The sequence below is a fragment of the Ursus maritimus genome, unplaced genomic scaffold (genome assembly GCF_017311325.1).
Source record: "Ursus maritimus isolate PB19 unplaced genomic scaffold, ASM1731132v1 scaffold_25, whole genome shotgun sequence".
Classification (NCBI taxonomy): Eukaryota; Metazoa; Chordata; class Mammalia; order Carnivora; family Ursidae; genus Ursus; species Ursus maritimus.
In genome coordinates, this window is record NW_024425008.1 from 24865612 (window position 1) to 24891746 (window position 26135).

The 26135-nt window shown below is 40.5% G+C and overlaps 1 protein-coding gene across 15 annotated transcripts in view; it reads right to left on the bottom strand.

The window, feature by feature from the left end:
- Positions 1-26135, bottom strand: part of TTLL5 (tubulin tyrosine ligase like 5) — a 278708-nt gene that overhangs the window by 234883 nt on the left and 17690 nt on the right. For all 15 annotated transcript variants that reach the window (XM_040641619.1, XM_040641627.1, XM_040641626.1 and 12 more), the window contains exons 4-9: positions 22271-22353; positions 20801-20907; positions 13380-13510; positions 8586-8668; positions 1442-1511; positions 916-1000 (exon numbers count right to left, since the gene is read on the bottom strand). In XM_040641619.1, the coding sequence (XP_040497553.1) occupies positions 916-1000; positions 1442-1511; positions 8586-8668; positions 13380-13510; positions 20801-20907; positions 22271-22353 (559 nt within the window). The remainder of the gene's footprint in view (positions 1-915; positions 1001-1441; positions 1512-8585; positions 8669-13379; positions 13511-20800; positions 20908-22270; positions 22354-26135) is intronic.

Below are 26135 nucleotides of genomic sequence, written 5' to 3' on the forward strand. Positions count from 1 at the left end.
TATATATATATATATATGTATATGTATATGCATATGTATATATATATATTTAGTACATATATATTTAGTATATATATATGCGTATATATATATGTATATATATGTATATATATATATATATTAGTTTTGTGCGGGAAAAGAACACAAGCACAGCAAAGTTACATATTTAGTTTAAATAATTTAAAGGGCCTATGAAAACAATGTCACCTGTAAAATTCTGTGGATGTGGGGGAAAAATTCCAAACTATTATAACTTGAGCTTAATTTTGTAAGTCACGTTACCTTAAAACCTAAAAAGTACCTCAAGAGAAACAGAATAATATATATACAACCACTGTAAAGTATATGACTTGCAGGTGGGGGGAAAAAAAAAAGCAGCTAATGTCCCCAAAATATGAGAGGGCATGAAACAGCTCAGGCTATAAGCTCTGGAGTGAGGTCCATGAGTTCAAATTCCCACTCCACTACCATCCAGCTGGGAGAGCTCTGAAAATGACCGAGTTCCCTCGCCCTTGAAGCCTGTTTCCTCACCTACAAAACTGCATCAACTATAGGTTGTTGTGAGCACTGAAATAAATGTCTGGTATATAACAGGTAAATCAATACGGGATTCTTTTTTCCCAGATCGGTTGTGAAGAACAATGACAAATTATCTTAATACCCTAGGGTCACCATAACAATCACCACCGCATGAAAATACAATGTGATCCTGATCCCTGCTGGGAAGGGTGTGTGTTTACACATAGATACATGTTCCTATGTACAGAGATGCAAGTGAGACTGTAAAGTAACATGACTGATGTTCTGTAATCTAATTTTCTGAGTTGAACATAACAGAAAGAAACAGTCTGATCTTAACACACTCATTAATGGATCCAGTCTAATAAACACCCCTTCCCCCCAAAAGTCTCTTACCTAGCCAATCCTTCTTCATAGAGATAGATGACAAGAGGATCATAGGAAGTCACAAGCACATAGAGGCGCACATCAAACTTGAAATCTGGAAAAAAAATTGGGGTTCATTTGTTTTCTGTTACAGAATGAACAAGACAATGTAACAAAGAAATACGAAAGAAAGAACAGTCTTCCTCTCGCCACAAAACACATACTGCCTGCAGACCTTACCCTTTAAGGATAAATAATAATTACCCATTTCCTACATATATATATATATATATATACCATACACATACATTAAGAGAGCTTACACATACAGACTACGCAGCTCTCACACAGATGTACTATAAAGCACTTTCTTTTCTATTCTCTCATTTCATCTTCAAAATAATCCCATGAGGTAGGTAAAGCACCAGCCTCATCTCTAGAGCCACAGCTCCCAAGAATTTCACACTAGCTTCATAAAGACTGACTAGAGAAGGCTGTGAAAATATTCTTTAAAATTAGCAAGATCGAGCCCGTCAAGGGCCCAATCTCAACTCACCGTCTATGAGCAGGGGGTTGTTAATGTAACGGGAGACCAGGATGTTCTCCTCCAGGGAAATCTGGTTCGGCTATTGGGTAAAGAGAAAGAATAAAAGGACAGAAATCCTAACTCACAATAAGGGAGCAGAGTTCTTGACCTTTCAGAAACAATAAAGCAGAAAACTACAACTCTTAATAAAAGTTTTCCTCCCTACATTCAACTGGTCAGGTAACACACCACTTACAAGCACTACTGGTATCCAATTACAATGGGGGAAAAATAAATTTACATATCACTTCTCACATAATAAAGAGAGCAATAACAGCTTTAAAGATTTACATCCATGATATTAAATAGTTACATGCCAAGAAAATAAAAGCTACTTAAAAAATAAATAAAAACGTGCTTTCTCCCTAACGTAAAGCATGATGGAAATTTTAAAATACTACCATTATACTTAAGTAAAGGCTTTCATCAAGTTGCTTAGAGAACTTACAGACCTTTCCCCAATGGATCCTGCCATTTTCTCTGAGAAATGGGACAGATATTTCATTGATTCATTCGGATGTACTTCCTATGCTACTATATATAAAGACTGAACTATATCTTTTAAGGAGTTTTCAGTGAAAAATGAGTTGTTTATACAATAAATAATCATGAGTACTGTTTGATACTGTATAAGGTACTGAGGACCCAGTGAAGACAGATACAATCCCTGCCCTCACAGAGCCTAATCCCTACTTCCGAAGAGTTTAATATTTAGGTAAAGGCACAGCAAAATGTAAAAGTTAAAAGAACACAAAGCAGCATATCTGCAAGTGCAAGACGTGAGACTGCACAGTACAAGTGCAGACCAGGTAGGCGGATCAGTGGGGGAAGGCCTATTCTGGAAGAGTAGGTGCAGAAGTGAGTGCTGAAAGCTACGGAGCACATGGTGGAAAGGAAAGGAAGCTGCCGTGGAAAGGTGGCAGGCACAGAGTTCGGCAGAAAGGATAGGAGGCAGATCACTGATCTGGGGCTAAAAGACTAACATGAGGAATAATGAAACGTCTGGTTAGAATATGAGGAGGGAGGGGATCCCACTGGCAAAGGGATCTGAACCCCTTTGGCAAAAAGGGGAGTTTAGCTTGAACATGGTGGGAAGGAGGGAATGACTGTGGATTCGTAATAGTAAGATTAAAATATATGGAATAGTACCACTCTAAGTGAGACTGGATTAAGACAAAAATCACCTGGAACTTACCACAATCTACACAGGACAAAAGGACTCCAAAAGGGAAGTGGCTGTAATAATAGTTGTAATGATAATGGCTACAGTAGTAGCAACAAAAATAACTATTAACATTTGCAGGAAAAGAAGTGTAATAAATATACTGAACATTTGCTACATGTCCAGTGCTGTTTTAATTCTTCACAAGTATTACTTCCTTTAGTCCTCACCCAACCCTATGAGGTAAGTATATCACATTCAAATATTAGAGATGAGGAAAGAGAGAGGGGGACAAAGTCACACAGTGACAGAGGAACATTGGAATCCAGCCAGTCTGTCTCAGAGGCAGTACTGTTCACATCTTTCCCCAAAGTTCTGACCTAAAATGCTATCCCCCGAATTCAAAAGACTGTCTTTATAATAATGCATTTGCTACCCCAAATACTACAGTTACCATAAAATAAGGATAATTTTGTGGCCTGTAACATCATACACAACCACGATGAGCAACTCCAGAGTCAAGATAGAGATTCCCCGCTCATCTCCCACTGTTGCATCACAGGGACCCAGCAACGGTCAGTGTTGATTCAGACTCATGGACCGGATCGCCCACACCATTTCCGGACTCCCTTACATTTCTTGATCACTTTCTCACAAGTACTATCTCCATTTTGAGTCAGCTTAGTATGTAAGAATTGATGAATCATAGTACAAAGGAGCAAGCCTCAGGCTGTGTTCCAAACCTAAAATTAAACAAATGCAGACCTCTTCCCACGGAGTAACACCTACAGGCTGCAACAGATACGTGACTATCCAACTTCCCTCCGAACCAGAGACTACACTGGTGACCACCATCCTCCATGACATATCTAATATCCCTGCCCCTTCCTCTCTCCTCTCCCTCATCATACACATTTGTTACCTGAGTTATGCATGATCTCGCACAATATTTAACTTCAGTATTTGTTCAGTGGTCTGAACCTCTCATTTCTACCCACACCAGGAATTAAATTGTAAGCTCATCAAAGAAAAGAATGGTTTGGGTATAGTTTCTTTGTATAGTGTTACATACTAAAAAGCAACTAATGAAAGCTTTTTGATATTTTCAAGCCTGTTTACTTTTCATCATTCCCCAACTAACTCATTTCAGATTATTTCAATTCCAAGCTCAAACTTTCCTCCAAAGTATGCTAAAGCAAGATCTAAATTGTTGGGAAAGCCAGAAACACAACCATTTTTCCAACTGGACTTTAAGATTGAAGCTCATGGTATCTGTTAAGTTATTGTAAGGCAGAATGGTACAGTGGTTAAGAGTGTTATGCTCTGGAATCAGCTAGACCTGAATTATAATCTTGACTCTACCACTTACTAAGGAAATAACAGGAACTACCGAGGGTTCTTCTAAAGACTAACTGAGTTTGTATTTGGAAGGTACCATGACAGGCACACTTTAAATGCTCAAGATATAGCAGTTACTACTCTTAGTGCAAACTCAATAGTACCTCTATGGTTCTACTAAGTTCCATAACTCAACAGCCTTCATCACGGCACACCACGTGCCATTCCACTCAGAGCTGCACACTAACTTATAATGAAGATACATTAGCTTAGTATCAGTGTTAGTATTAAGAGATAATCCCTGTTCCTCAAAAGGTTTTAAGGAGTGGCAGCCCCTGGCACACAGCAAGGACTCATAAATATTTCTTGAACGATGAGAAAAAATAGCACTTAAGATCAACATATAAACAAATAGAAACAAGGGCACTATAAAGAATTATATTCACAAATACATGGAGTAAATAGAGTGACCTAAATATTCTCTTGCTACTTCAAAATCTCAAAGAAAATATTAACATTGTATTTACCATGGATAATGTGGGAGATAGGGATGATGAAATTTGACCTCCATAATCAAATTCGTACCTTAATCAGAAAACACCAGATCCTTCCCTCCTCAACTTGAATATACTAAATTGGGAAAATACGGCACGTAGTCATGGTTACTGAGGGAGCTGGGGCAAACACAACTCTGCTCCTCTATGCTGTATTTCTAGAGGTAAAGAGCACATCTTAAGAAACCATGTTAGCTGATAGGCCAAGATACTTTCGTCTGTAAGAGCTCACACTTCTCTCTTCGGTGTTCCATAAAAGTAATGCTTTTTCGATCCTTTATCCTGTTCTTGTAATGGTAAAAGTTGCTATTTGCAGACATTTTCCAAAAGGTTATGACTATTATTGGGAATTTTTAATAAGAGGCCCTCTCCAGTGGGGAAGACAGGGAAAGATGTTTTCATTTGGCCCTCATACCTAACTCCACCCACCCCCCAAGTCCCTCACCCACTCCCATTAGTTCTGCTCACAGACCCTCCGCCTGAGCACTCCCTCCCCCCCACACACACACAAATCTAAAAGGAAAGCAGGCAGCAGCCTTGGAAAGAGTTACTTCATCCAGTTGGCTAATGGGTCACATATTCCATGGGAAAGGATCCAGGTATGGAAAAGACAGGATGGTGAGGCCTTGTGTGTAAGGAGAGAGAGAAGAGTATTAACTACATGGTTTGTAGGTCTGAGTAAAAGGTGATAAAATCCCAGTTTTTGGAGTGAAATGGGAATATTTTCCCATTATGTCCGCATGTTGCCAGCTCCCCTGGTGCCTGCTGGCAACTTCCCAGGCTTCTGTCTGGCACCTCCACCAAATACCTCAAAGAATCAGACTCATTCCAAAGCTTCACTGAGGGGGAGGAGGGAGGCAAAGGGTCCTGCCAAGTACTTTGATCCACGCAGGGGGTCTCTAGGGATTCAGCCCAGGGAGAGGTGGGAGGGAGAAGGAAAGCCTGCCAAACGCATTCTCTAAAGACTTGTCACCCTCTTCATGAGACTCCATCCAAGGAAGAGTTAGGGCACCGGGTTCTCAGCCCCACCAAGGAAAGTTTAACTTTTCTATTCTTTATGATGTCGGTTTCAAAATAACAAATCACTAGAGCAAAAGTGCATTCCAAAAGAAAAACGTCCCAGATGAGCTGGAAATAGATCCTATTCTTTTTGACTCATGTCTCAGAAAATAAAAAGCAAACTTGTACCACAGTTGACTTTCAATAGCAATTCCATTTGGCAGCTAAAACCCCAACCCAAACTAGTGCCGTCTATGAGATTCAAACAACACTGGAGCTCCTGGCATGGAGCTGAAGGAAAAGCTGTCAGACGGGAGCCTTCACGCCAAGGTCAGAACAGAAACAAGAGATCCAAGGCATATGGCCAGTGCCTTCTGTCACAAAAGACTCAGGGGCAAAAGCCCTCCAGAGTGACCCAAGGCCAGGTAACAGGACTCGTAGCCGGGCCCTCAGGCCGGAGTAGCTCCTGTATCAGAACGAGATCCTGCAAAGGTCTGGCCATCAGTGGTTACCAAAGAGTTTTCAGTCCAGACTGAATTTAAGGATTTTTCAGTGTGAAAGACCTCTCAGAAAGTCAGTTTCTGCACGTGTAGGAAATAGCTCAGACCACGTAAAAAGAGAATTGGGGAATTTTAAAATAGAGTACTTGACCACACACACACACACACACACACACACACACACACATCTACCTCCCCTTCTTCCCTTCCAGAGTCCCACTGGAAGGACAGAGAAGATATTTTTAAAAGAATGAAATGATAACATAGTTAGAAAACATTTAAAGGGGGCCAATAAGAGACCAAAAGTTGAAGGAAATCCTGAAAGAAAGCAGATGGGATCAGGTTGAGAAAATAGAGCAGAGGAAGCAAAATATCAGAGGTGAGAAAGATCTTCTCAAGGAGCCTCTGAGAAGTTCCAAGCTGGCAGGAAACAAACATGAGGAGCAGGAGTGGGCCGAGGAACAAGAATCAGATAACTGGTTCTTAATTAATTCAGTGAGCCTTCTCCAACACCCAGAGCTTTGCCCTCAGGATAAAACCTAACAACAATACTCCGAGGAGGACATCTTGTGTGGGCACAGAGATCTGACAGAAGAGTGGAATTTGAGGCCGCTCTATTCCTCCAACAGACACAGAGAGGAAAAGACAGGAAAGGCAGTGCTGCCCGGAAGGGAAATCACCGAAATCTTCCTCTGTATTCACAATATGGCCTGCTCTATTTGGCAGGGGGTGGCAGGAAGAAGCATGCTCCTCATCACTTTCACCTGAGGCGCAGCCTGTCCGTCAACACCATTTGCCCTTGCACAAAACTGAGCTAGCCTTCTGTCCAGGGAGAAACTACTAGGGAATCAGTCCCATACAACAGTACCCAAAACCCAGGCCAGCTGTCAATGTCAATCAGTCTAGTCTTTAGTTCACAAATATACCCAAGGTCACTGAAACTGAGAAAACCCAACACCAGGGGGAAGAAAAAGACAATCCCAAGAAAATTCACAAAACAAAAGAGAACTTTTAAAAAACTTCCAACTGATATCCTCACTAAGGCCAATGGGCAAACTGCATCCATTAATCCATCAAGCAACAACAGGCTTTTTTTCAACAATTAAAATAAAAAAGGGCAAACAGAAAATAAGGGTTTCTACAAACTATGATAGCCAACAGAGAAATACAGTAGATAAAATGAATATTAAAATGAATAAAGCTCAAACTGGTGATCCAGAAAGATCAAGATGGGGAAAAACAGAGAATTTAATATCAGAGAAAAGTTGACAGAAAGACCCAGAATGCCTCAAAAGAGAGGTCTAGAAGCAGAAACAACGGCAAAAAATGGATGATAATTTTCCCTGAACCAAAGAAAAACACTAGTTTCCAGACTGAAAGGGCTGACCAAATGTCCAGGAGTAAGAATGAGAAAAGACCCAGAGTGAAATACTGGTTCAATTTCAGATTTCCCGAGGCGCCTGGCTGGTTCAGTCAGAGAAGCGTGTGACTCTTGGTCTCGGGATCATGAGTTCGAGCCCCACGCTGGGTACAAAGATTACCTAAATTAAAAAAAGCTTAAAAAAACTTTCTCAGAATTCCAATGCTGTGAGGTTACTATTGAGTTTAAATTTCTTACTCAACGTATAAAGCAGAGAAATGGAATCACAGTTATTGAAGATAGTATAATTGTATAAACTTTTAAAATATAAAAATAATAAAAAGTAATCTAACTTAGACCTGGAATGTAGAAGGAGAATACAATACACATCAACCTGGGGCTTAATAAACACAACATAAAGTCAAGAAAAGAAACATAAATCAACTATATTAGGTTACAAACTACTGTTAAAAGTGTAGGAAGTAAGACAGGGGTTGAGATTTTATTTTATTTATTCTGTAGATGTGTTCAACTTACAAACGACTTTAAATGAGGATTTTGCAAAGAATCAAGACACTGATAACTTCTGGAAAAAAAGGAGGGATGAGGAAGAGGAAGGAGGAGGAGGGAGGGAGATGCAGAAACAGCATCGAGGATGCCACACCAAACCGAGGTTAATTTCCTCGATGATCTTGAGGGCAGGAAACCATAATTCTGCTCACAACAGAAACTAAATGTATATGCCACCAATTAATGCCTAGTAGTGAGGAATTAACATGACAATATGCTACAAGTGAAAAAGGAACCTCTTTTCTGCTGACACCAAAGGCTGCTCTTCCCTAACATTTGATCAAGTGACTTTTTAGCCACAGAGTAACTGCTGGCATAGAAGAGGTTACTGCCAGTAAGGGGACAAGTAGGCACGTTCAACTCACATGTCTGAATGCAGATTTCAGAAGGGAACACCTACTCTTAATGGAAAAAAAAAAATCATATTTGTAGATAGGATAAAGGGTGAAGGAAGAACCAATAAGAAGACAGGGTGAGGGGGCGCCTGGCTGGGTCAGTCAGTGCAGCACGTGACTCCTGATCTTGAGATTGTGAGTTCAAGCCCCACGTTGGGCGTAAAGCTTACTTTAAAAAAAAAAGAAAGAAGAGGAGGAGGAGGAAGGAGAGAGGGTGCCACCTGCTGCATACTTACATTGTTGATCAGGTAGACGCCCCGCCCCCTAGAAGAGGCCACTGGCTTTACTATCCAAGGTCCCCGGTCCTTTGAATATGAATCTGCTCAAAATATTGGGAGATTAAGAGGGGGACAGAGAGAAACAAAGAGAAAGAAAGGACAAGAGTTTATTATCTTAAATTTCAACAATGGTTATCCACTCAGACACCCAAAGATTTTTCCACATTTCTAAGTGGAGGGCAGCACAGCTAAAACACCTATATTTCTGAACTGGCTTTAAAAATGAACAAACAGAGAGGGGCGAGGAAAGGAAGAAGGAGGAGGCAGCAGTTACACATTTCTTCTACCATTTCCCCTCTTTCTTGAATGACAGGATGAAAACAAAATAAGGCAACTCTCTGCCGTCAGTCTATGACTATCACAGCCTTCAGGGATCTTTGAGATTCTCGCCTCCGTCGACCAAAGGACCTCCAGAGGCTCACAATGCAGACAGTGCCAACACGGCTCGAACACTAGCTTGCCTGCAATGATACCATTCCTTAGGTGGTTTCTCTTAGCTTGTAAGGAAAAACCGCCTTCAGTCAAACTATGTGCAAGCGGTGCAGGAGGGCAATAATTGACAGGGGATTAAAAGGTGCCCTTTACTTTTTGTTGTACAATATAGTGATCCAACATTTACGTACGTTATGAAAGAGCACAATGAGCGTAGTTCTCATCCGCCTCCACAAGGAGTTATTACAATATTGACTGTATTCCCTACGCTGTACTTTTCATCTCCGTGACTCATTTATTTTATAACCGGAAGCTCGTACCTCTTAATCCCCTTCACCTATATCATCCTCCCCCACCACGGCCTCCCCTCTGACAACCACCAGCGTGTTCTCTGTATTGAGGATCTTGTCATTTTTGTTTATCTATTTGTCTTATTTTTTAAGATTCCACGTATAAGTGAAATCCTATGGTATTTGTCTTTGTCTGACTTATTTCACTTAGTACAGTACCCTCTAGGCCCATCCGCGTTGTCATGAATGGCAAGATTTCATTCTTTTTATGCCTGAGTCATATTCCATTTTGTATATATACCACATCTTATCCATCGTCTATCCATGGACACGTAGGTTGCTTCCAGAATTTGCCTATTGTAAATAATGCAGCAATAAGCACAGGACTGCAAATATCTTTTCAAATTAGTGTTTTCATTTTCTTCTGGTAAATACCGAGAAGTGGAACGGCTGGGTCATACAATATTTCTATTTTAATTTTTTCAGGAACCTCCACACTGTTTTCCATAGTGGCTGCACCAATTTACTTTCCCCCCAACAGTACACAAGGGCTCCCTTTTCTCCACAGCCTCGCCAATACTTGTCATTTCCTGTCTTTTTGATACTAGACATTCTGCCAGGTGTGAGGTGACATCTCATCGCGGTTTTGATCTGCATTTCCCTGATGATGAGTGATGCTGAGCATCTTTCCACGTGTCTGTCCTTGATTTAACCCTCTCCTCTCTCCTCTGGGACCCCATTCCCCTGCTCATATCTTCAAACTCACTCTCCTCTCTGCGGTGCTGCTTCTCTTTTTCTCTCCTTATAAGCACATCTACCTCCATCCCTACAATTTCCAGAATCTACTACCTTTGGCCAGAACTCAACTCTGCCTTTACGACTGCCTGCAAATCACCACATGGAAGCCTGTAGGCCTCCCAGATCCATACCCAGTCCCAAATTTCACACTCCTCATCCCTTTTAATAGCTCTTCCATTACGGTCCTAGTTACACTCCCTGGTTAAAGATGTGCTCATACTCCTAGCTTCTCAGATTCACGCCTCTGGAGCCATCTTTGACCCTTGCCTCACTACTCACAGCCAGTTGGTACACTTTGTTTTTCTACCACTCTTTGCACTCCCTCTTTTCTATTCCAGCTACCTAGTTCAGTCCAACTACACTTCTTCTTATCTAGATTACCATAATAACCTTCCAAGTGATCACTGTGTTCTTCCCCTTGCTCCCTCCAATTCATTTCACACAGTTATTTTTCTAAAGGCTAACCTGTTTGTGTCCCTTCCCTTCTCAAAAATCTCCTATTGCCCACACTCAAGTGAGCAATGGAGGAACAGAAACGCAAGAGTCATGGGTAAAATGGAATTTCTGCGTTAGAATATGCTAGGTGGACACCAAAGGAAGAGAAGAACTTAAAACAGACTTTATGAAGAAGAGGAACATCTCTTTGAAAGAGGAAGTGGTACAAATAGGTGGGTTTCTCCCCTAATATGTAACCTTAGCAACACGACTAACCTAACAATGTTGGATCTCCCCCAAATGAATTTTAGCTTAGAGGTCATGGACTCCAGACAACTGGCAAAGAATGACTGGCATCCCGGCAAGACTGAAACCAAGAAGACTCCTTTTTACTATCACGTCTTCCCTATCGCCCCTTTTCCACAAACACGGTGAGCCCCTGCTGTGGTCTTTGGTTATGACATCAGTGGGTGATTTGTTTGGGGGACTGAGGAACACTATCTGCCTGTAGTAACTGCCCTGGGGCTAAACGTGGTGGCTTTGAGTTCTGCTGTTAATATTAATTCCGTGTGTTCTGCTGACCTTTGAATTCATTTTTGTTAAAATGTAGAACACATACAAAGTTTGAATAATACACTAAAGAAGCAATCCTACTGAAAGACAGACCATGTTCGAACTGATGGAGGAATCATCTGAACAAGCATCCCCACCCCCAGTCGGCCTCCAAAGGGAGAACACAAGAATAAGAAATAGCAGAGAGAGGACAAAGGGAATTTTCCTCTCAGATTCCTGTGGACTTCAACAGGGAATTATTGTAGAGTTTAACAGGAGGAGTTCATATCTGGGATATGCTGCTAACACATTAGTTGAAGTATTTTTATGCTATCATGTTGGCTTATTGCATAATTTTTTACTTTTATTACATAACAATACATCTCAACATAACTCAAAATAGGGAGTAATACTGAACATTTATTAAACACCTATCAGGTACCATTCCAAGTGCTTTCCATGTATTAACCTATTTAAACATCCCAATAACACTATAAGGTCAGTACTAGTAATAATCCCATTTTACAGAGGAGGAAGCCAAGGCACAGAGTAGTTTAAGTAACTTGGCTAAAGCCATATAACAAAAATTCTTAACTGTAAGCTTTCAGCTTTGAGTGCACTGTAGCTTTGAACTTAATTCATTTAATTAATAGTCTCTTCTGACCCATTGCAGAGCCTTCTGTGAGCAAACACAGAACTGCCAATGGTCCCAGCTGGGACAATGAGTGCTATCAGAGAAATGGCCTCACCAAGGTGAAGCAGCAGATCCTGATGAGGAAAGTCCCAGAGGATGAACACCCCACTGGGCAACCAGACCAGACTGTTAAGTCTAACAGGTTAAGAAAATCACAAGTCGGGGGGCGCCTGGGTGGCTTAGTCGTTAAGCACCTGCCTTTGGCCCGGGTCATGATCCCAGGGTCCTGGGATCGAGCCCCACATCAGGTTCCCTGCTCAGGGGGAAGCCTGCTTCTCCCTCTCCCACTCCCTCTGCTGGTGTTCCCTCTCTCACTGTGTCTCTCTCTGTCCAAAAAATAAATAAAATCTTTAAAAATTAAAAAAAAAGAAAAAAAGAAAATCACAAGTCAGGAAGTCTAGAAAGAACTTTCTCTTCCTCTCTCCATGCTTCCTAAGACAAGAATAAGTCTGTCTTGGACTTATGAGAAGAAAGGTATCTGTGTATCTGTCCTCCCAGACCCTCCTCACAGAGGAGGCCTCTCTCACTGGTGATACTGGGAAATGGACGCTATGCACACACGGTCCTGGGTCTTAAAGCAAGAAGGCCTCTGAAGCCAAACCGCAGAGTCTAAACCACCATTTACAGGCTACGTAACTTACAGAAAGCTCCTGACCTCTCAGTACCATCGTCTCTTCATCTGTAAAACTGGGAATAACAATGGTACCTACCTCAGAGTAGAAATGCCACTTAGAAGAGGGCCTCATAGAAAGGAAATGTTCATTCCATGTTAGCTTTTATTATCATTACTTTTCAGACTCTCACAAAAGACCTGCCTCCCACCTTCTCTGTACTCACACCTCTCCTGCGCACCACGCTTACTGACTCAGGCTCTGCCCCCAGGGAGGAAAGTCTGAAATAGCCCATTTCGTCTACTTGGACCTGGGGAAGTAGTTTACTTCTAGGCAAAAGAAATAAGAAGCTTCCATTGAGACTGGGAAGCAAGCCGCATGTTCCTATCTAGCTTTACCAGCAAGAAAGCTGACATTTAGATCCCTCTTTGGTTAACACCTGTTAGTGAACTCCAATGAGAGTGTGACTAACCCGTACCTCTAAAACCCTCACACTAAAAAACGCATGATACTTGTACCTCGTAAGTCACACAAGTCGAGAAATCAAGGTGACAGGGATATTCCTTAAACGGTAAGAAAAAAAAACAGATGCCAAAAAGGAAGCAAATATAGTTCAAATGCAGAGTATATATACCTCCTTACATAGGCACTAACTCTTGCCGGTGAAGAAACTTTCTGTACCACACAGGGGCACGGGTGTATGACACCAACGTATCCTTCTAGAAATGACAGCGACAAGCTTACTAAAAATAAACATACAGGGACACGGTCAGAATAAAAACAGTTTTAAAGTTATCCCTCCAGCTGTTTTACTGAAGAAACACACTGTTTTAAGGATTCGAAAAGCCCTAAATCAGTGACTGGCTTGAGGTAGCCCCTGGGGTAAGTCTGCCCCAAGCTCAGCTGCGGAGAATCAGGGCGTTGGCAGCCAAGCACTTACTACAGAATTCCGCATACTCGGCTGGCAGAAGGAAGGTCTGAGGGAGGATGTGAAAAGCCTTGAATCCGTGCGTATGCTGCATTCGAATGATGTTTTTGTATAGTCGGTCTTTCCGGGTTAGTTCATAGGACCTAAAAATCATAAAAGTTTTCCATTTCAGTAAAGTCTGACTCCGAGGTTTTCCTACGTCATCACGTACTTACAGAGCTTGTGGTTCAGAGCTGGAACATGTTCTGAGGACAGTATTACATCAGATCGACCACTCTGTCAACCCCAAAGTTCAGTCATCATTTTCATAAAATGGATTTCTTTGGTCAGATTTATTCACTGAGGTATAACTGACATAGAGTAAGATCTGCCCTTTTTACTGTATAATTCTATGAGTTCAAACAAACATACTCAATTATATAATCACTACCACGAACAGTTTGAGCATCCCAAAAACTTATGTCCAGTCCCTTTGGAGTCAACCCTCCCAATCACCTCCATCTGTTTCCTGTCCCTCTGATTTTGCCTTTTCTAGAAAGTCAAGTTCATGGAATCGCACATATATGTCCTTTTGAGACTGGCTCCTTTCCCCGAGACTGGCAACAACTGAGCTTCAACCCTGTTGTTGCCTGCATCAGGATTTCACTCTTTTTTATGGCTCAATAGGAATCCATTGCTCAGATGGACCGCAGTTTCTTTATCCATTTACCAGTTGATGGACATCTAAGCTCTTTCCAGGTTTTGAAGATTATGAAATCACTAAAAGCATGTACATACAGACTTTTGTAAGAATGTTAAGCTTTTGTGTGGACCTAAGTTTGCATCTCTCTAGGAATGAGACTGCCAAGTTCAGTAAGATTGTTTAGTAAGTTCTATTAGTTACCAACCGCTGCACTGTAAATTACCGCCAAAGCATTATAGCTCAAAACAATGATAAACATTTTCTAATAGTTTCTGTGGGTCAGGAATATGGGGGTAGCAGGGCTGGGTAGTCTATCCTAGGGTCTCTCGTGAGGCTACAGTGTAAACGCTGACCAGAGCTGTGGTCATCAGGCTCGACTGGGGCTGAAGGACCCACTTAACAAACAGCTCTCTCGCGTGGGGCTGGTTGTTGGCAGGAAGCCTCAGTTCCTTCCCATGTGAATTCTTCTCTAAGCCTGACTGAGTGTCTTCGCGACGCGACAGCTGGTTTCTCCTAGATCAGGTGATTCAAGAGGGAAAGGGAATAAGGAAGAAGCTCAGAAGTAGTCTCAGAAGTAACACTGTCATTTCTGCCATATTCTATTCATTAGAAGTCACAAAGGCTAGCTCACACCCAAGAAAAGAGAAAGTAAGCTCAACTTCTTGAAGGCAATGTCAAGGAATTTGTGGACACATTTTAAAACCAACACATGTGTAAGTATATATTTAACCTGATAAGCAACTGCCAGACTATGACCCAAAGTGGCTGTGTCGTTTTGCTGGCAAAGTTTCAGTGTTCCATTGCATGCATTCTGACCAGCACTTGGTGTTGTCTGGTTTTCTGCTTTGTTTTTAGCCACTCCAACAGGTAGTAGTAGTGCCTCATGTAGTTTTAATTCGCATTCCACTAGTGCTACTGACGTAGAACATCTTTTCACGTCTATCTTCTTCGGTGAAGTATCGTGCAAATATTTTTAGCCCATTTTGCAAAAAAAGGGCTATTTGTTTATTATTGAGTTCTGAGAGTTCACTATACGTTCTGGAAACAAATTCCTTATCAGATATGTGTTTTGCAAATTACTTCTCCCACTCTGTGGCTTATCTTTTCATTTTCTTAACAGTGTCTTTCAAAGAGCAGACATTTTAAATCTTGAGGAAATCCAATTTATCAACATTTTTATCCTATGGATGGTGCATTTACTGTTATGTCTAAGAAATCTTTATCCAATCCGAGCACATAAAGATTTTCTCCTCTATTTTCTTATAGAACTTTTACAGTTTTAGGTCTTACATAAATCTGATTCTTTTTGCCAAATGGGTTTTTATGGGATTTAGGAGTATAAAATCTGTTCTAAAACAGACTTCAAATATAAACAAGCAAAAAACACCGTGTTCTAAGTCTGAATTTTGATAAATGTATTCAAATTTTCAAGGCCCAGAAACCAAATGCATCAAATAAATTCTAGCTTCAGCAGCAGCCCATGACTATTCACTACTAAAAATCATTACGAAACATTTTAGGAACACTACATGCTGTATGCTAATTGAATCACAATTCTTTAATAGTACAAAAAAAATGTAAATTACCCAAATAATGAAAAAACATTAGTACCCCACTAACAAGTTCCAAACCCAAAGCTTTCTGGGAATTTTTACACAAAGATATCTAGCGTATGTGACCTTCTGAGAAACATGGCCTGAACAAAAGGTTAGCATACTTGAAAATAGGACCATTCAGGAAAATAAAAGATGTGGCCACCTTACCCATATTTAACAGCAATAACTGTCCAACCTCTCATGTAACTATGCAGAACTTGCATCATCATTAGTATAACAAATACCAAAGGTCTGATATGTTTCTCCTACACAGCGTTCAAGATAGACCTTAATTTTAGACTACAATGGGCCTACCGTAGTAAAGTCCCAGATCACTAGGTTAAGAATCCCACTGACAACTAAATTTACATCATTAAAAGATGGATCTATAAAAGATAAAATTTTAAAGAAAAGCAAGGAAACAATCACCATAAACTTTGGGCAGTAATTGCCACCTATTAGGAAGTATGTTCTGGAGTACTACAAACAGGCACTTCAGTTACCCTCAACTGGACTCATGAGTTCCACTACCGGTTTCCAGTCATGGTTTGTTCCACTATTTAAAAACCATCTAAGAATCTTTGCTGTAACCACTAAAAACTTACTGTGTCTGTTCCTCAGTTCTAATTTTTCACTCTGATTTCTTAAAATCAAAGGTGGCTTTGACAAGTCCTGGTGTCACAAACACTTCCTTCTTACCCACTGGCCTCTTCATAAACGTAGAGCAGAGGTCCTTAAATTTTAGGTAAGAATCATCTAGAAAGTTGCTTTAAAGTTATTGTTCCTGGGCCCCATCTCTCAAAATTCTGGAATAAAGTCTAGGATTCTGTATTTTATACAAGTGTCCTAGGTGATCTGGGTACAGATGGTCCACACTATAATGCTGATTTAGCCTAGAAGAGTAATTTCCAAACTTCCCAGATATAAATCACCTTAGTGCTTTTTATTTTTTTGTTTGTTTGTTTTGGGTTTTTTTTTGTTTTTTTCTTCTTTTATTTATTTATTTTTTTAATGTTTTTTTATTATATTATGTTAGTCACCATACAGTACATCCCTGGTTTCTGATGTAAAGTTCGATGATTCATCAGTTGCATTATAACACCCAGTGCACCATGCAATACATGCCCTCCTTACTACCCATCACCAGTCTAGTGCTTTTTAAATACATAGCTTTCTAGGTAAATACCTACTTAAGAAGATTAAGCACCTAGAAGGTACTTTCTAAACATACACCTTCCCTGGATATGGTGATTCCCTGAATCTGCAATGGGATCTGTGAATGTATGCTTTTTTTTAAATTATGTTCAATTAGCCACCATTAGTTTTTATGTGGAACATAAGGAATAGCACAGAGGACCATAGGGGAAGGGAGGGAAAACTGAATGGGAAGAAATCAGAGAGGGTTACAAACCATGAGAGACTCTGGACTCTGGGAAACAAACTGAGGGTTACAGAAGGGAGGGGGGTGGTGGGTATTACGGAGGGCACATGCTGTGATGAGCACTGCATGTTATATGCAACTAATGAATCATTGAACACCACATCAAAAACTAATGATGTGAATGTGTATTTTTAAAAAGGATCCCCAGTGATGTTTATCATCAGTTAGAAATAATGACGAGAGGACAAGAAAAAGAATGCATTCTCCTATAGATGCCCAATCCTAGTGGTCTCCAAATCTTTTTTGCTTGATGCCCCTACACAAATTTTGGGAAACTATGTATTCTTTAGTGGACATCAAACATTTTTCATCAAAAACTTAAATTGGGGTGTCTGGGTGGCTCAATCGGTTAAGCGTCTACCTTCAGCTCAGGTCATGATCCCAGGTTCCTGAGATCTAGTCCCACATAGGGCTCCCTGCTCAGCGGGGAGTCTGCTCCTACCTCTCCCTCTGCCCCTTCCCCAGCTTGTGCTCTCTCTTGCTCACTTTCTAAAATAAAGAAAATCTTTAAAAAAACAAAACAAAACTTAAATTGTCCCAAATGAATGATAAATATTATTTTAAAATAAAACCCTAGGGATGCCTGGGTGACGCAGTCGTTAAGTGTCTGTCTCTGGCTCAGGGCGTGATCCCGGCGTTCCGGGATCGAGTCCCACATTGGACTCCTCTGCTGGGAGCCTGGTTCTTCCTCTCCCACTCCCCCTGCCTGTGTCCTCTCTCTCGCTGGCTGTCTATCTCTCTGTCAAATAAATAAATAAAAAATCTTTAAAAAAAAAAAAAAAAACCCCTAACACCTCCCTTTTAAGTACATTCAAGGGAACCTAAATAGCTTCAGGATTCAACAGCCACCATACATTTTAAAAATATTATCAAAGAGGGCACGTATTGCCCTCTTGTATTAAAATATTATCAAAGAGGGCAAGTAATGAATCATGGAACTTTACTTCAAAAACTAGGGATGTACCGTATGGTGACTAACATAATATAATAAATTATTTAAAAAATATTATCAAAGAGAAAGCTCTTTTCTGTCAGTACATTTTTCACTTTTTAAAATACACTTTGTGGGGGGCGCCTGGGTGGCATAGCGGTTAAGCATCTGCCTTCGGCTCAGGGCGTGATCCCGGCGTTCTGGGATCGAGCCCCACGTCAGGCTCCTCCGCTATGAGCCTGCTTCTTCCTCTCCCACTCCCCCTGCTTGTGTTCCCTCTCTCGCTGGCTGTCTCTATCTCTGTCAAATAAATAAATAAAATCTTTAAAAAAAATAAAAATAAAAAAATAAAAATAAAATACACTTTGTACTGAAGGTAATATATATGCAGAAAAGTATACAAATCACAAAATGCAAAGCATGAGGAATTTTGGTCACGTGTGTGAGCACCACTCAGACTGAGTACAGAACATTCCCAACACCCCAGAAGCCTCCTGCGTACTCCCACCAGGAATTATCTCCCAAACACCCTTGCTTTTACTTCTTCCATGCCATTTCCCCCAAAGAGCGGCTTAGCCTCACAAAATATGTTTATTTAATGCTTACATTGTCTTTTTTGGCATAGCATACCTTCTCTACAATAAAACATGCATGTGAAATAGTACGATTATTTTCAAATTTCCTGTGATCATCTGGCTATGAACTACTTACACTGGCTGACTATCATTGCAACTACTGTAGTTCACAATTCATCAAAACACCACAAATATTCTAAATTTTGATAAAAATGTGTATTATGTCAATGTTTAAGTCTCCATTTTGATAATTATACCACAGTTATAACTGATGTTAATGTTAGAACAGGGTAAAGGATACAGAGTAACCATAATATTTTTGCAACTTTTCTAGAAGTCTAAAATTACTTAAAACAAAAGGCTAAAAAATTGTATTAAGAAAGAGTTGACAATAATATTGGAAACATTTTAAGTGCCTGAATTCCTCTTGCATGTGAATTCAAGTCTCTGGATTGAAAACATAAGAAACAGAGCAGCAGAAGCCATAAAGCACAGTGCATTTAGATAATGGATTATTTGTGTGCTCGAACATGCAAGAATAATACATGTAAGAAGTACTCAAGAAAAAATAGGATCAAATTTATTAATACTGACTGAATCTCAACTGAGACAGAATTCCTACATACCTAAGGGAGTATTTCGGAAACTACTAAAATAAATAATGTACTCCTCACACGAATTTGGAATGCAGACCCTAGTGTGTGCTATTTCAAGGAGTCTTTAAATGCCTATTTAAAATAGATGCATCTGATTCACTTCAATCATCCAGTCACACATCTAGAATGCCAAATCCACATCTTCCAGACAATGAGGAAGAAAATAAGGTTTAAATTACTCTTTACAAATGAAGCTGAGACATCAAATAAAACTGCAAATTGTTATGAAGACTCAAAACACACATTTATCCCAGATTATGAAGAAACTATTTGACACAATCCATGTACTTACACACGGGGACGAGATAGAAGACTAAAGAATTGAAAAATCAAGAAAGAAACTTCATTAGATGAAAATGAAAAAAGCATATAAGGTAACTGAAAATAACACCTGCTAGCATAAGTACATAAGAACATTATGTAGGACATAAGTCCTGGAAATAAAATAAAACATAACCACTGACCAAATAAAAAAATTTGTATTGGATTTCCTTCTCTTCACTAGATGAGATGTTTCTCTCTTCTCTATAAGGTCATCATCTATGTCTCCATGGTTGAGTATGACCGCCTGAATCAGGTAGGGTTTCAGCATCAATTTTATTCCCATTTTCTTTTTCATGGATGAAAACACTAAGAAACTCTGGTCATAGAAACAATAGCTACAACTTCTACGGTGTTTACTATGTGACAGCCTTGCACTGTCTGAACACTCTAAATATCTTAGATCCTGATAGATTAAATCCTCACAACAGTCCTACGAAGTCTGTGTCATTAGCAACATCTTTTACCAATGAGGAGACTGATGCTCATGTTTGGTGGTCACTCAGCAGACCTGGGATCTGGGCCCAGGTAATTGATTACAGAGCCTATGCTTCTGGCCACTAGGCAGCATTACCTTTCTAGGCTGCCATTAACAATGTGACTGGAAGGAGTTTTCTATAGCAATGACACTCAATTCTTTCAACTCCTTCCTAGTTCTGTATCAGAAAGTCACAAGATGATCTATCATTAAAAATTAAAATTAATGGTCTATCAGCTGAAAACCTGATGTCCTCCTTTAGTTTCATTAAAAGTAAAGAAATGGAAATCACCATCGTGATTGTCATGTCTGATAATTTGTCATTACCAGAATTCAATTCAATATTTTTTTTGTATTTTTGTTTAGAACCCTGGAAATGTTTGCACCCAAGGACAATGCACCATATTAAGATTCTAAGTGGGCCACTGTCTTATAAAGGGGAAAACAGTAACTATGGAAAGAGGAGGTGAGAAGGGAGAACCCATCCATATGAAGAGCTCTCAAGGTGCTCAATTCTAGGAAAGAGAACCTATGGGATTTGCAATCCAGAAACAGTCTCCTTTAGAACCATCCATGTCTACACAGTCCTTGGAGACGCTTCATATAATATAAGCTTATGGATATGAGCACTTCAGTTTGATCTGCTGCCCTATATCACAGACTTCCTTTTTTTAAGGACATTAATTATCTCTGCTGGCTACATGCCCAATGTCAGGCACCTTTAAATGGAGCAAAATAGCTACAAGAGCATTACCTGGGAAAGTGATTAACCTTTTGTGCTTCGGAGAGGGTGCGAAGTAAGAAGGGCTTCAGGTGGGATCCTGTCCACATTAGGTTATAGTCAGTGCTGCTTGGGTGAACCTGAGGGCAGATAAAAAGATTTAAAAAACATCAGAGATAGCCTCTCTCAGAAAGAGAGACGGCAAGAAAGGCCATAGAGATTTTTCACCTACAGAGCACAGTAAGTGCCCAGTTAGTGTGTAAGCCTAAAAGAATAAAAGCTGAATATAAAGAACACGGGGATGATCAAGGTTAAAGAACGGGATAGTTGGGCAAATCCCAGATGCAAAAAGTAGAAAAAATTAATCCTTCTATAGAAGTCTGTGATGTCTCTTAACATTCTTGCATATCAAAGTATAAGAAGAGGGCTCAACTCCACAACTCCCTTCTCAGAGTGTCCTTATGCCCCTGCAGATGATGGGTATGAAGTACTGGTCAGAACTAAAACCCTGTGGTAGCAAACCAACTTAGAATATCACCCATCCATTCATTCATTCATAAGAATTCATTTGTCTATTCCTTCAATAATTACGTACTCGATGCCTATGATGGGATAGGTACCATGTAGGCCCTGGAGATAAAACAGCAAGATAGGATAGAAACTAGTATCAGAACTTCCTCAAAATGTCTATTTCAAACCTCAACCTAAAATAAGGGGCTAGCCACCAGACTTTTATCAATTATTTCAAAATATCTACAGGGTGAGTCTGTCCAGCATTTTTGCCTGTCCTTTTACTATCAATATCCCAATTTCCCCAATTTTCTTTGGGAATAACATACTACTTGGTTTTAAAAGACTGCCAGTCACACTATCCACCCCCTCCCCCGGAAGGAGTAGATCCATGACCCAAGCTGGACCGGTCATACTATCTCCAGAATGTGATTCTTCAGTGAAGAAAGGCACAAGGACAGTGAAAGGAGTTGAGTCACTTCTATAGCAGTACCTTGAGGAGACAGTCCTGATTCCTGTTTCCAGATCCCCAGGACTGTCCTAGGCTCTCTCCTTCCAAAGGCCTGCCTTTTCAACCCTTCCTCTGATTCTGCTACCTACGCTATATATAACTTACCCACAAATCCTTTTTGGTTTAAGTTAGAATCTGTTTCCGTTGCTTGCAATCAAAGAGTCTTAATTAGATATCAGACAATTCCTTACGGGCAACTCTGTTTCTACCCCAACCCTAAAATCATAGCAAGAAAAATATTTGGGTTTTTTTTTGTTTGTTTGTTTAAAAGAGAGAAAGAGGAGAGAGAGAGAGAGAGAGAAATCTTGTGAAAATGTTTTCTATGTATTTCAAGGAGCCACATAGAAATTCAATGCAAGCTCTGCATTATCACTAAGCATAGGTCCCATGTACCTTCTAGAGCCGCCCTGTTAACTGGTAGTCAGGTGGCTAGGATTTTCAGCTTTAGAGCAGATCAGGTGAGACAGTAAAAATGAGCTTACTTCATGAAATCCATGGGCTGTCAGAATGCTGCGTACCAGGCGACTATCTGTTCGCACAATTTTGTAAGACAAATGATAACGTTCTGAAGAAAAACACAGAATCAAATTCAGTAACCAGAAAGTTAACTATAAAGACAAAACTAAAGTGTACGATGACGGCTTGCTTCCTTATACTCAAGAACATACACTGCTCCCTTTATGCTACTATAAGCAGGCTGCAGATTATTTTGAGCCAAGGGTTCCTAACCTGAGATTCACTGGGGGTTATGACATCTGGATGGGGGACAAAATGACATCTTTGTTTTCACTACTAGTTGAAATTTAACATTATCTTCAATTACGAATGTAGGCACAAAGCAGAGCAGTGCTAGCAATTCCTGTGACCCTGCCACCTACACATACCAGGTATTTTAATACTATTTTATAGTTGTCACGGTTATCTCAAAATATCACTTCTCACAGTATTTAAGAGTTATGGTTAGTGAACAGACCTTCCACTAGATGTTATTTAATGCACAAATAAAAATGCATATATGTCACAAATTTAGTTTTTAAGAAATATTTTGGTAATTCTCTTTCTATATAATTCATTTTGTTTATAATCCTACATCTCTCTTTATACACTTAAAACACATTATTCTGAGAACAGACCCACAGGCTTCCCCACACCACCACTGCACACTTGGTCCACTGCAGAAAAAGGCTAAGAACCCCTGCTCTAGATAGCCCTCTGTGTGCAGTGATGCTGGTGACTAGTGTTGCTTAGGTCAGAGTATGTTATAAACTGGTGATTCAATCTGCAAAGATAGTTTGTTAATTTCTCGTTGTGCTTTAAAAATAAAATCGAATTACCAACCTTTGGAAATTAGAGGAATTCGTATAAAAATCTAGATTTCTGGGCCCCTCTTGAAAACCCTGGCAGCCCTGGGCTTGCTCTCTCTGCCAGGACAAGAGTCCACGGGGAAGCACTAGCGCTCCGTTCAGGACAGGCTCCCGTGCTCTAGCTCAGCACTGTGCCCGCAGTGCCTTCACTCACTCCCGTTTCCTGCCAGGCCCTGTAAGCACAGCCACCCCTGCCTAAGACAAGTGTGTAATCATGCGAGATTTCTATATATCCCCAAAGACTAACATTTACTTTGGCCCATTAAAGGCAATCTCTTTCTATGCATCCCTACAAACTGTTCGAGAAAATTACCTAAGAATTCTACAGAACAATTATTTTTAAATTTTTAAAAAAGATTTTATTTATTGATTTATTTGAGAAAGAGCACACACACGTATGCAATAGCACGAGAAGGGGGCAGGGGAGGGGCAGAGGGAGAGGGAGAGGCAGACTCCCCACTGAGCGGGGAACTCAACATGGGGCTCAATCCCAGGGCTCCGATACCATGAACTGAGCCAAAGGCAGATGCCCAATTGACTGAGCCACCCAGGCACCCCTAAATTTTTTTTTAATTAAGTAATCTCTATGGCCCAATGTGGGGCTCGAACTCATAACCCTGAGATCAAGAGTCACTGGCTCCACCCACTGACCCAGCCAGGCGCCCCATCTGCAGAACAATTTTTTTAAAGGACTGCATGCTGAACACTTTCTGAATAAGAGTAATACAGAAACTTATGAACAGGCCTTAGAATAAAATTCAGCCTCTGCAAAGGTAAGCACACCTTTTTATGAATTTATGTGAAAATATCTATAAATTCCTGCTGCTATTTGCCCAGCCCTGGCAGGAACACCATGCAAAGCAGACACAGGAAGACTGGAATGAAAAAGCCAGATACTCCATACTTCTCATTCTTGTGACACACTTCTCAAGCCCAGTTACAGGGTCTCCCCCAATGATCAATCACTATTATGTTGCCTTTGTCATACTGTTGTAAGAAAAACAGTTCAGAGTCCTAGGTGTTTGCTTCGGGCGGCACAGAGGAGAATGTAAGAAACAGTGCACTGCTTAAGAGTTTGTCTTCTGACTCCAAGGTGGGGAGGGAAAGCACAAGATAGGCCTGGAATATCTTGTTCTGCCAAAAAAGAGGAAAGCACTCAAAAACAGATGGGGAACATGTCACAAAGATCTCAGTGGCCAAATTCAAGACAATTTCAACATAAACATGAATATGACAGAGATAGGCTATAATCCCTTACTAATGAGTCCATACTGATAAGTAGGTAAGAAGGTATACTGGTTTTCTACCGCTGCTAAAATAAACTACCATACACTTAGCAGCTTAACCAACACAGATTCATCGTCTGATACTTCTGTAGGTCAGGAGTCTGACACAGGTGTCATCAAGGCAAGAGCAAGGCTGCATTCTTTTCTATAGGCTCTAGATAGGGTCTATTTGTTTTCCTTTTTCAGCTTCTAGAGGCTGCCGCCATTCCATGGCTTACAGTCTCCTTCCTTAATCTTCAAAGCCAGCAGTGGCAGGTCTAATCCTTCTCACATAGCATCCATCTGACTCCTCTTCCGCCTCCTCCTTTTTTTTTTTTTTTTTTTAAGATTTTATCTATTTATCTGACAGAGAGAGAGCGCACAAGCAGGGGAAGCAGCAGGCAGAGGGAGGAGCAGGCTCTTTGCTGAGCAGGGAGCCCAACACAGGACCCAATCCCAGGAGCCTGGGATCATGACCTGAGCCGAAGGCAGACACTTAACCAACTGAGCCACCCAGGCACCCTGCCTCCTACTGCATTAAAGGACCCTTGTAATTAAGGTCAGCTGGTCAGCAACCTTAATCCTACCTACAACCTTAATTTTCCATTGCCATGTCAGATAACATTTTCACAGGTTCTGGGGATTAGGAGGTCGACATCTTTGGGAGGACCATTATTCAGCCTCCCATAGAAGGGAAAGCTCTTCTCTACAGAAAATCCAGCTAATAAATGTAGAAAGAAAAGAAAAGAAAGAAAAGAAAAGAGAGAAAGAGAAAATCAGCATTTTATAAAAATCGTAAGAGGAAGTAGTTTAGACTAAAATCAATGGATATCAATGGGTGAGAGACTATTGGGAAAGAGGATATTCATGCATCTCAAAACATCACTCCAGAGAATGCTTGTAACAAAGGAGAAAGGCACCCCTCCAATGAAGCAATCTGGTGAATACTATCTCAACCAAATGATGAAATTTGCCATCACCAATAATGTAATACAATGACATCACATCCTTCCTAATGTGATACACCGAGGAGGACACAACTGCACTAAGTCATAGTCCTACAAAATTTTTAAACTTGAATCTAAACACACAGAAATAATCAGAAAAGCCCAAACTTAAGGACATCTGCCAAGGAACTAGTCTGGAAATCTCTAAAAATGTCAATGCCATGAAAGACACCCTCACACACACACGAAGTCTGGGAGATTAGATGAGAAATACAAAAACTAAATACAGGGCGCCTGGGTAGCGCAGTCGTTAAAGCGTCTGCCTTCGGCTCAGGGTGTGATCCCGGCGTACCGGGATCGAGTCCCACATCGGGCTCCTCTGCTGTGAGCCTGCTTCTTCCTCTCCCACTCCCCCTGCTGTGTTCCCTCTCTCACTGGCTGTCTCTATCTCTGTCGAATAAATAAATAAATCTTAAAAAAAAAAACAAAAAAACTAAATACAATCTTTTATTTAGTCCTAGATTTTAGAAAAATAGTAACAGCTATAAAGGTCAAAACTGGAACAATTGGGGAAATGTGCATAAGCACTGTATACTATTTTACCAATGGCAGATTTCCTGAGTGTCATTTCAGTACTGTGGTTACACAGAGGATGCCCTTGTGCTTAGGTGACACATTGCTGAATAAAGCATTAAGGTATAAAGTATTTGAACTAATTCTCAAATGGTTCAGAGAGAGACAATATGACAAAACATTAACAGTTGGTGAACT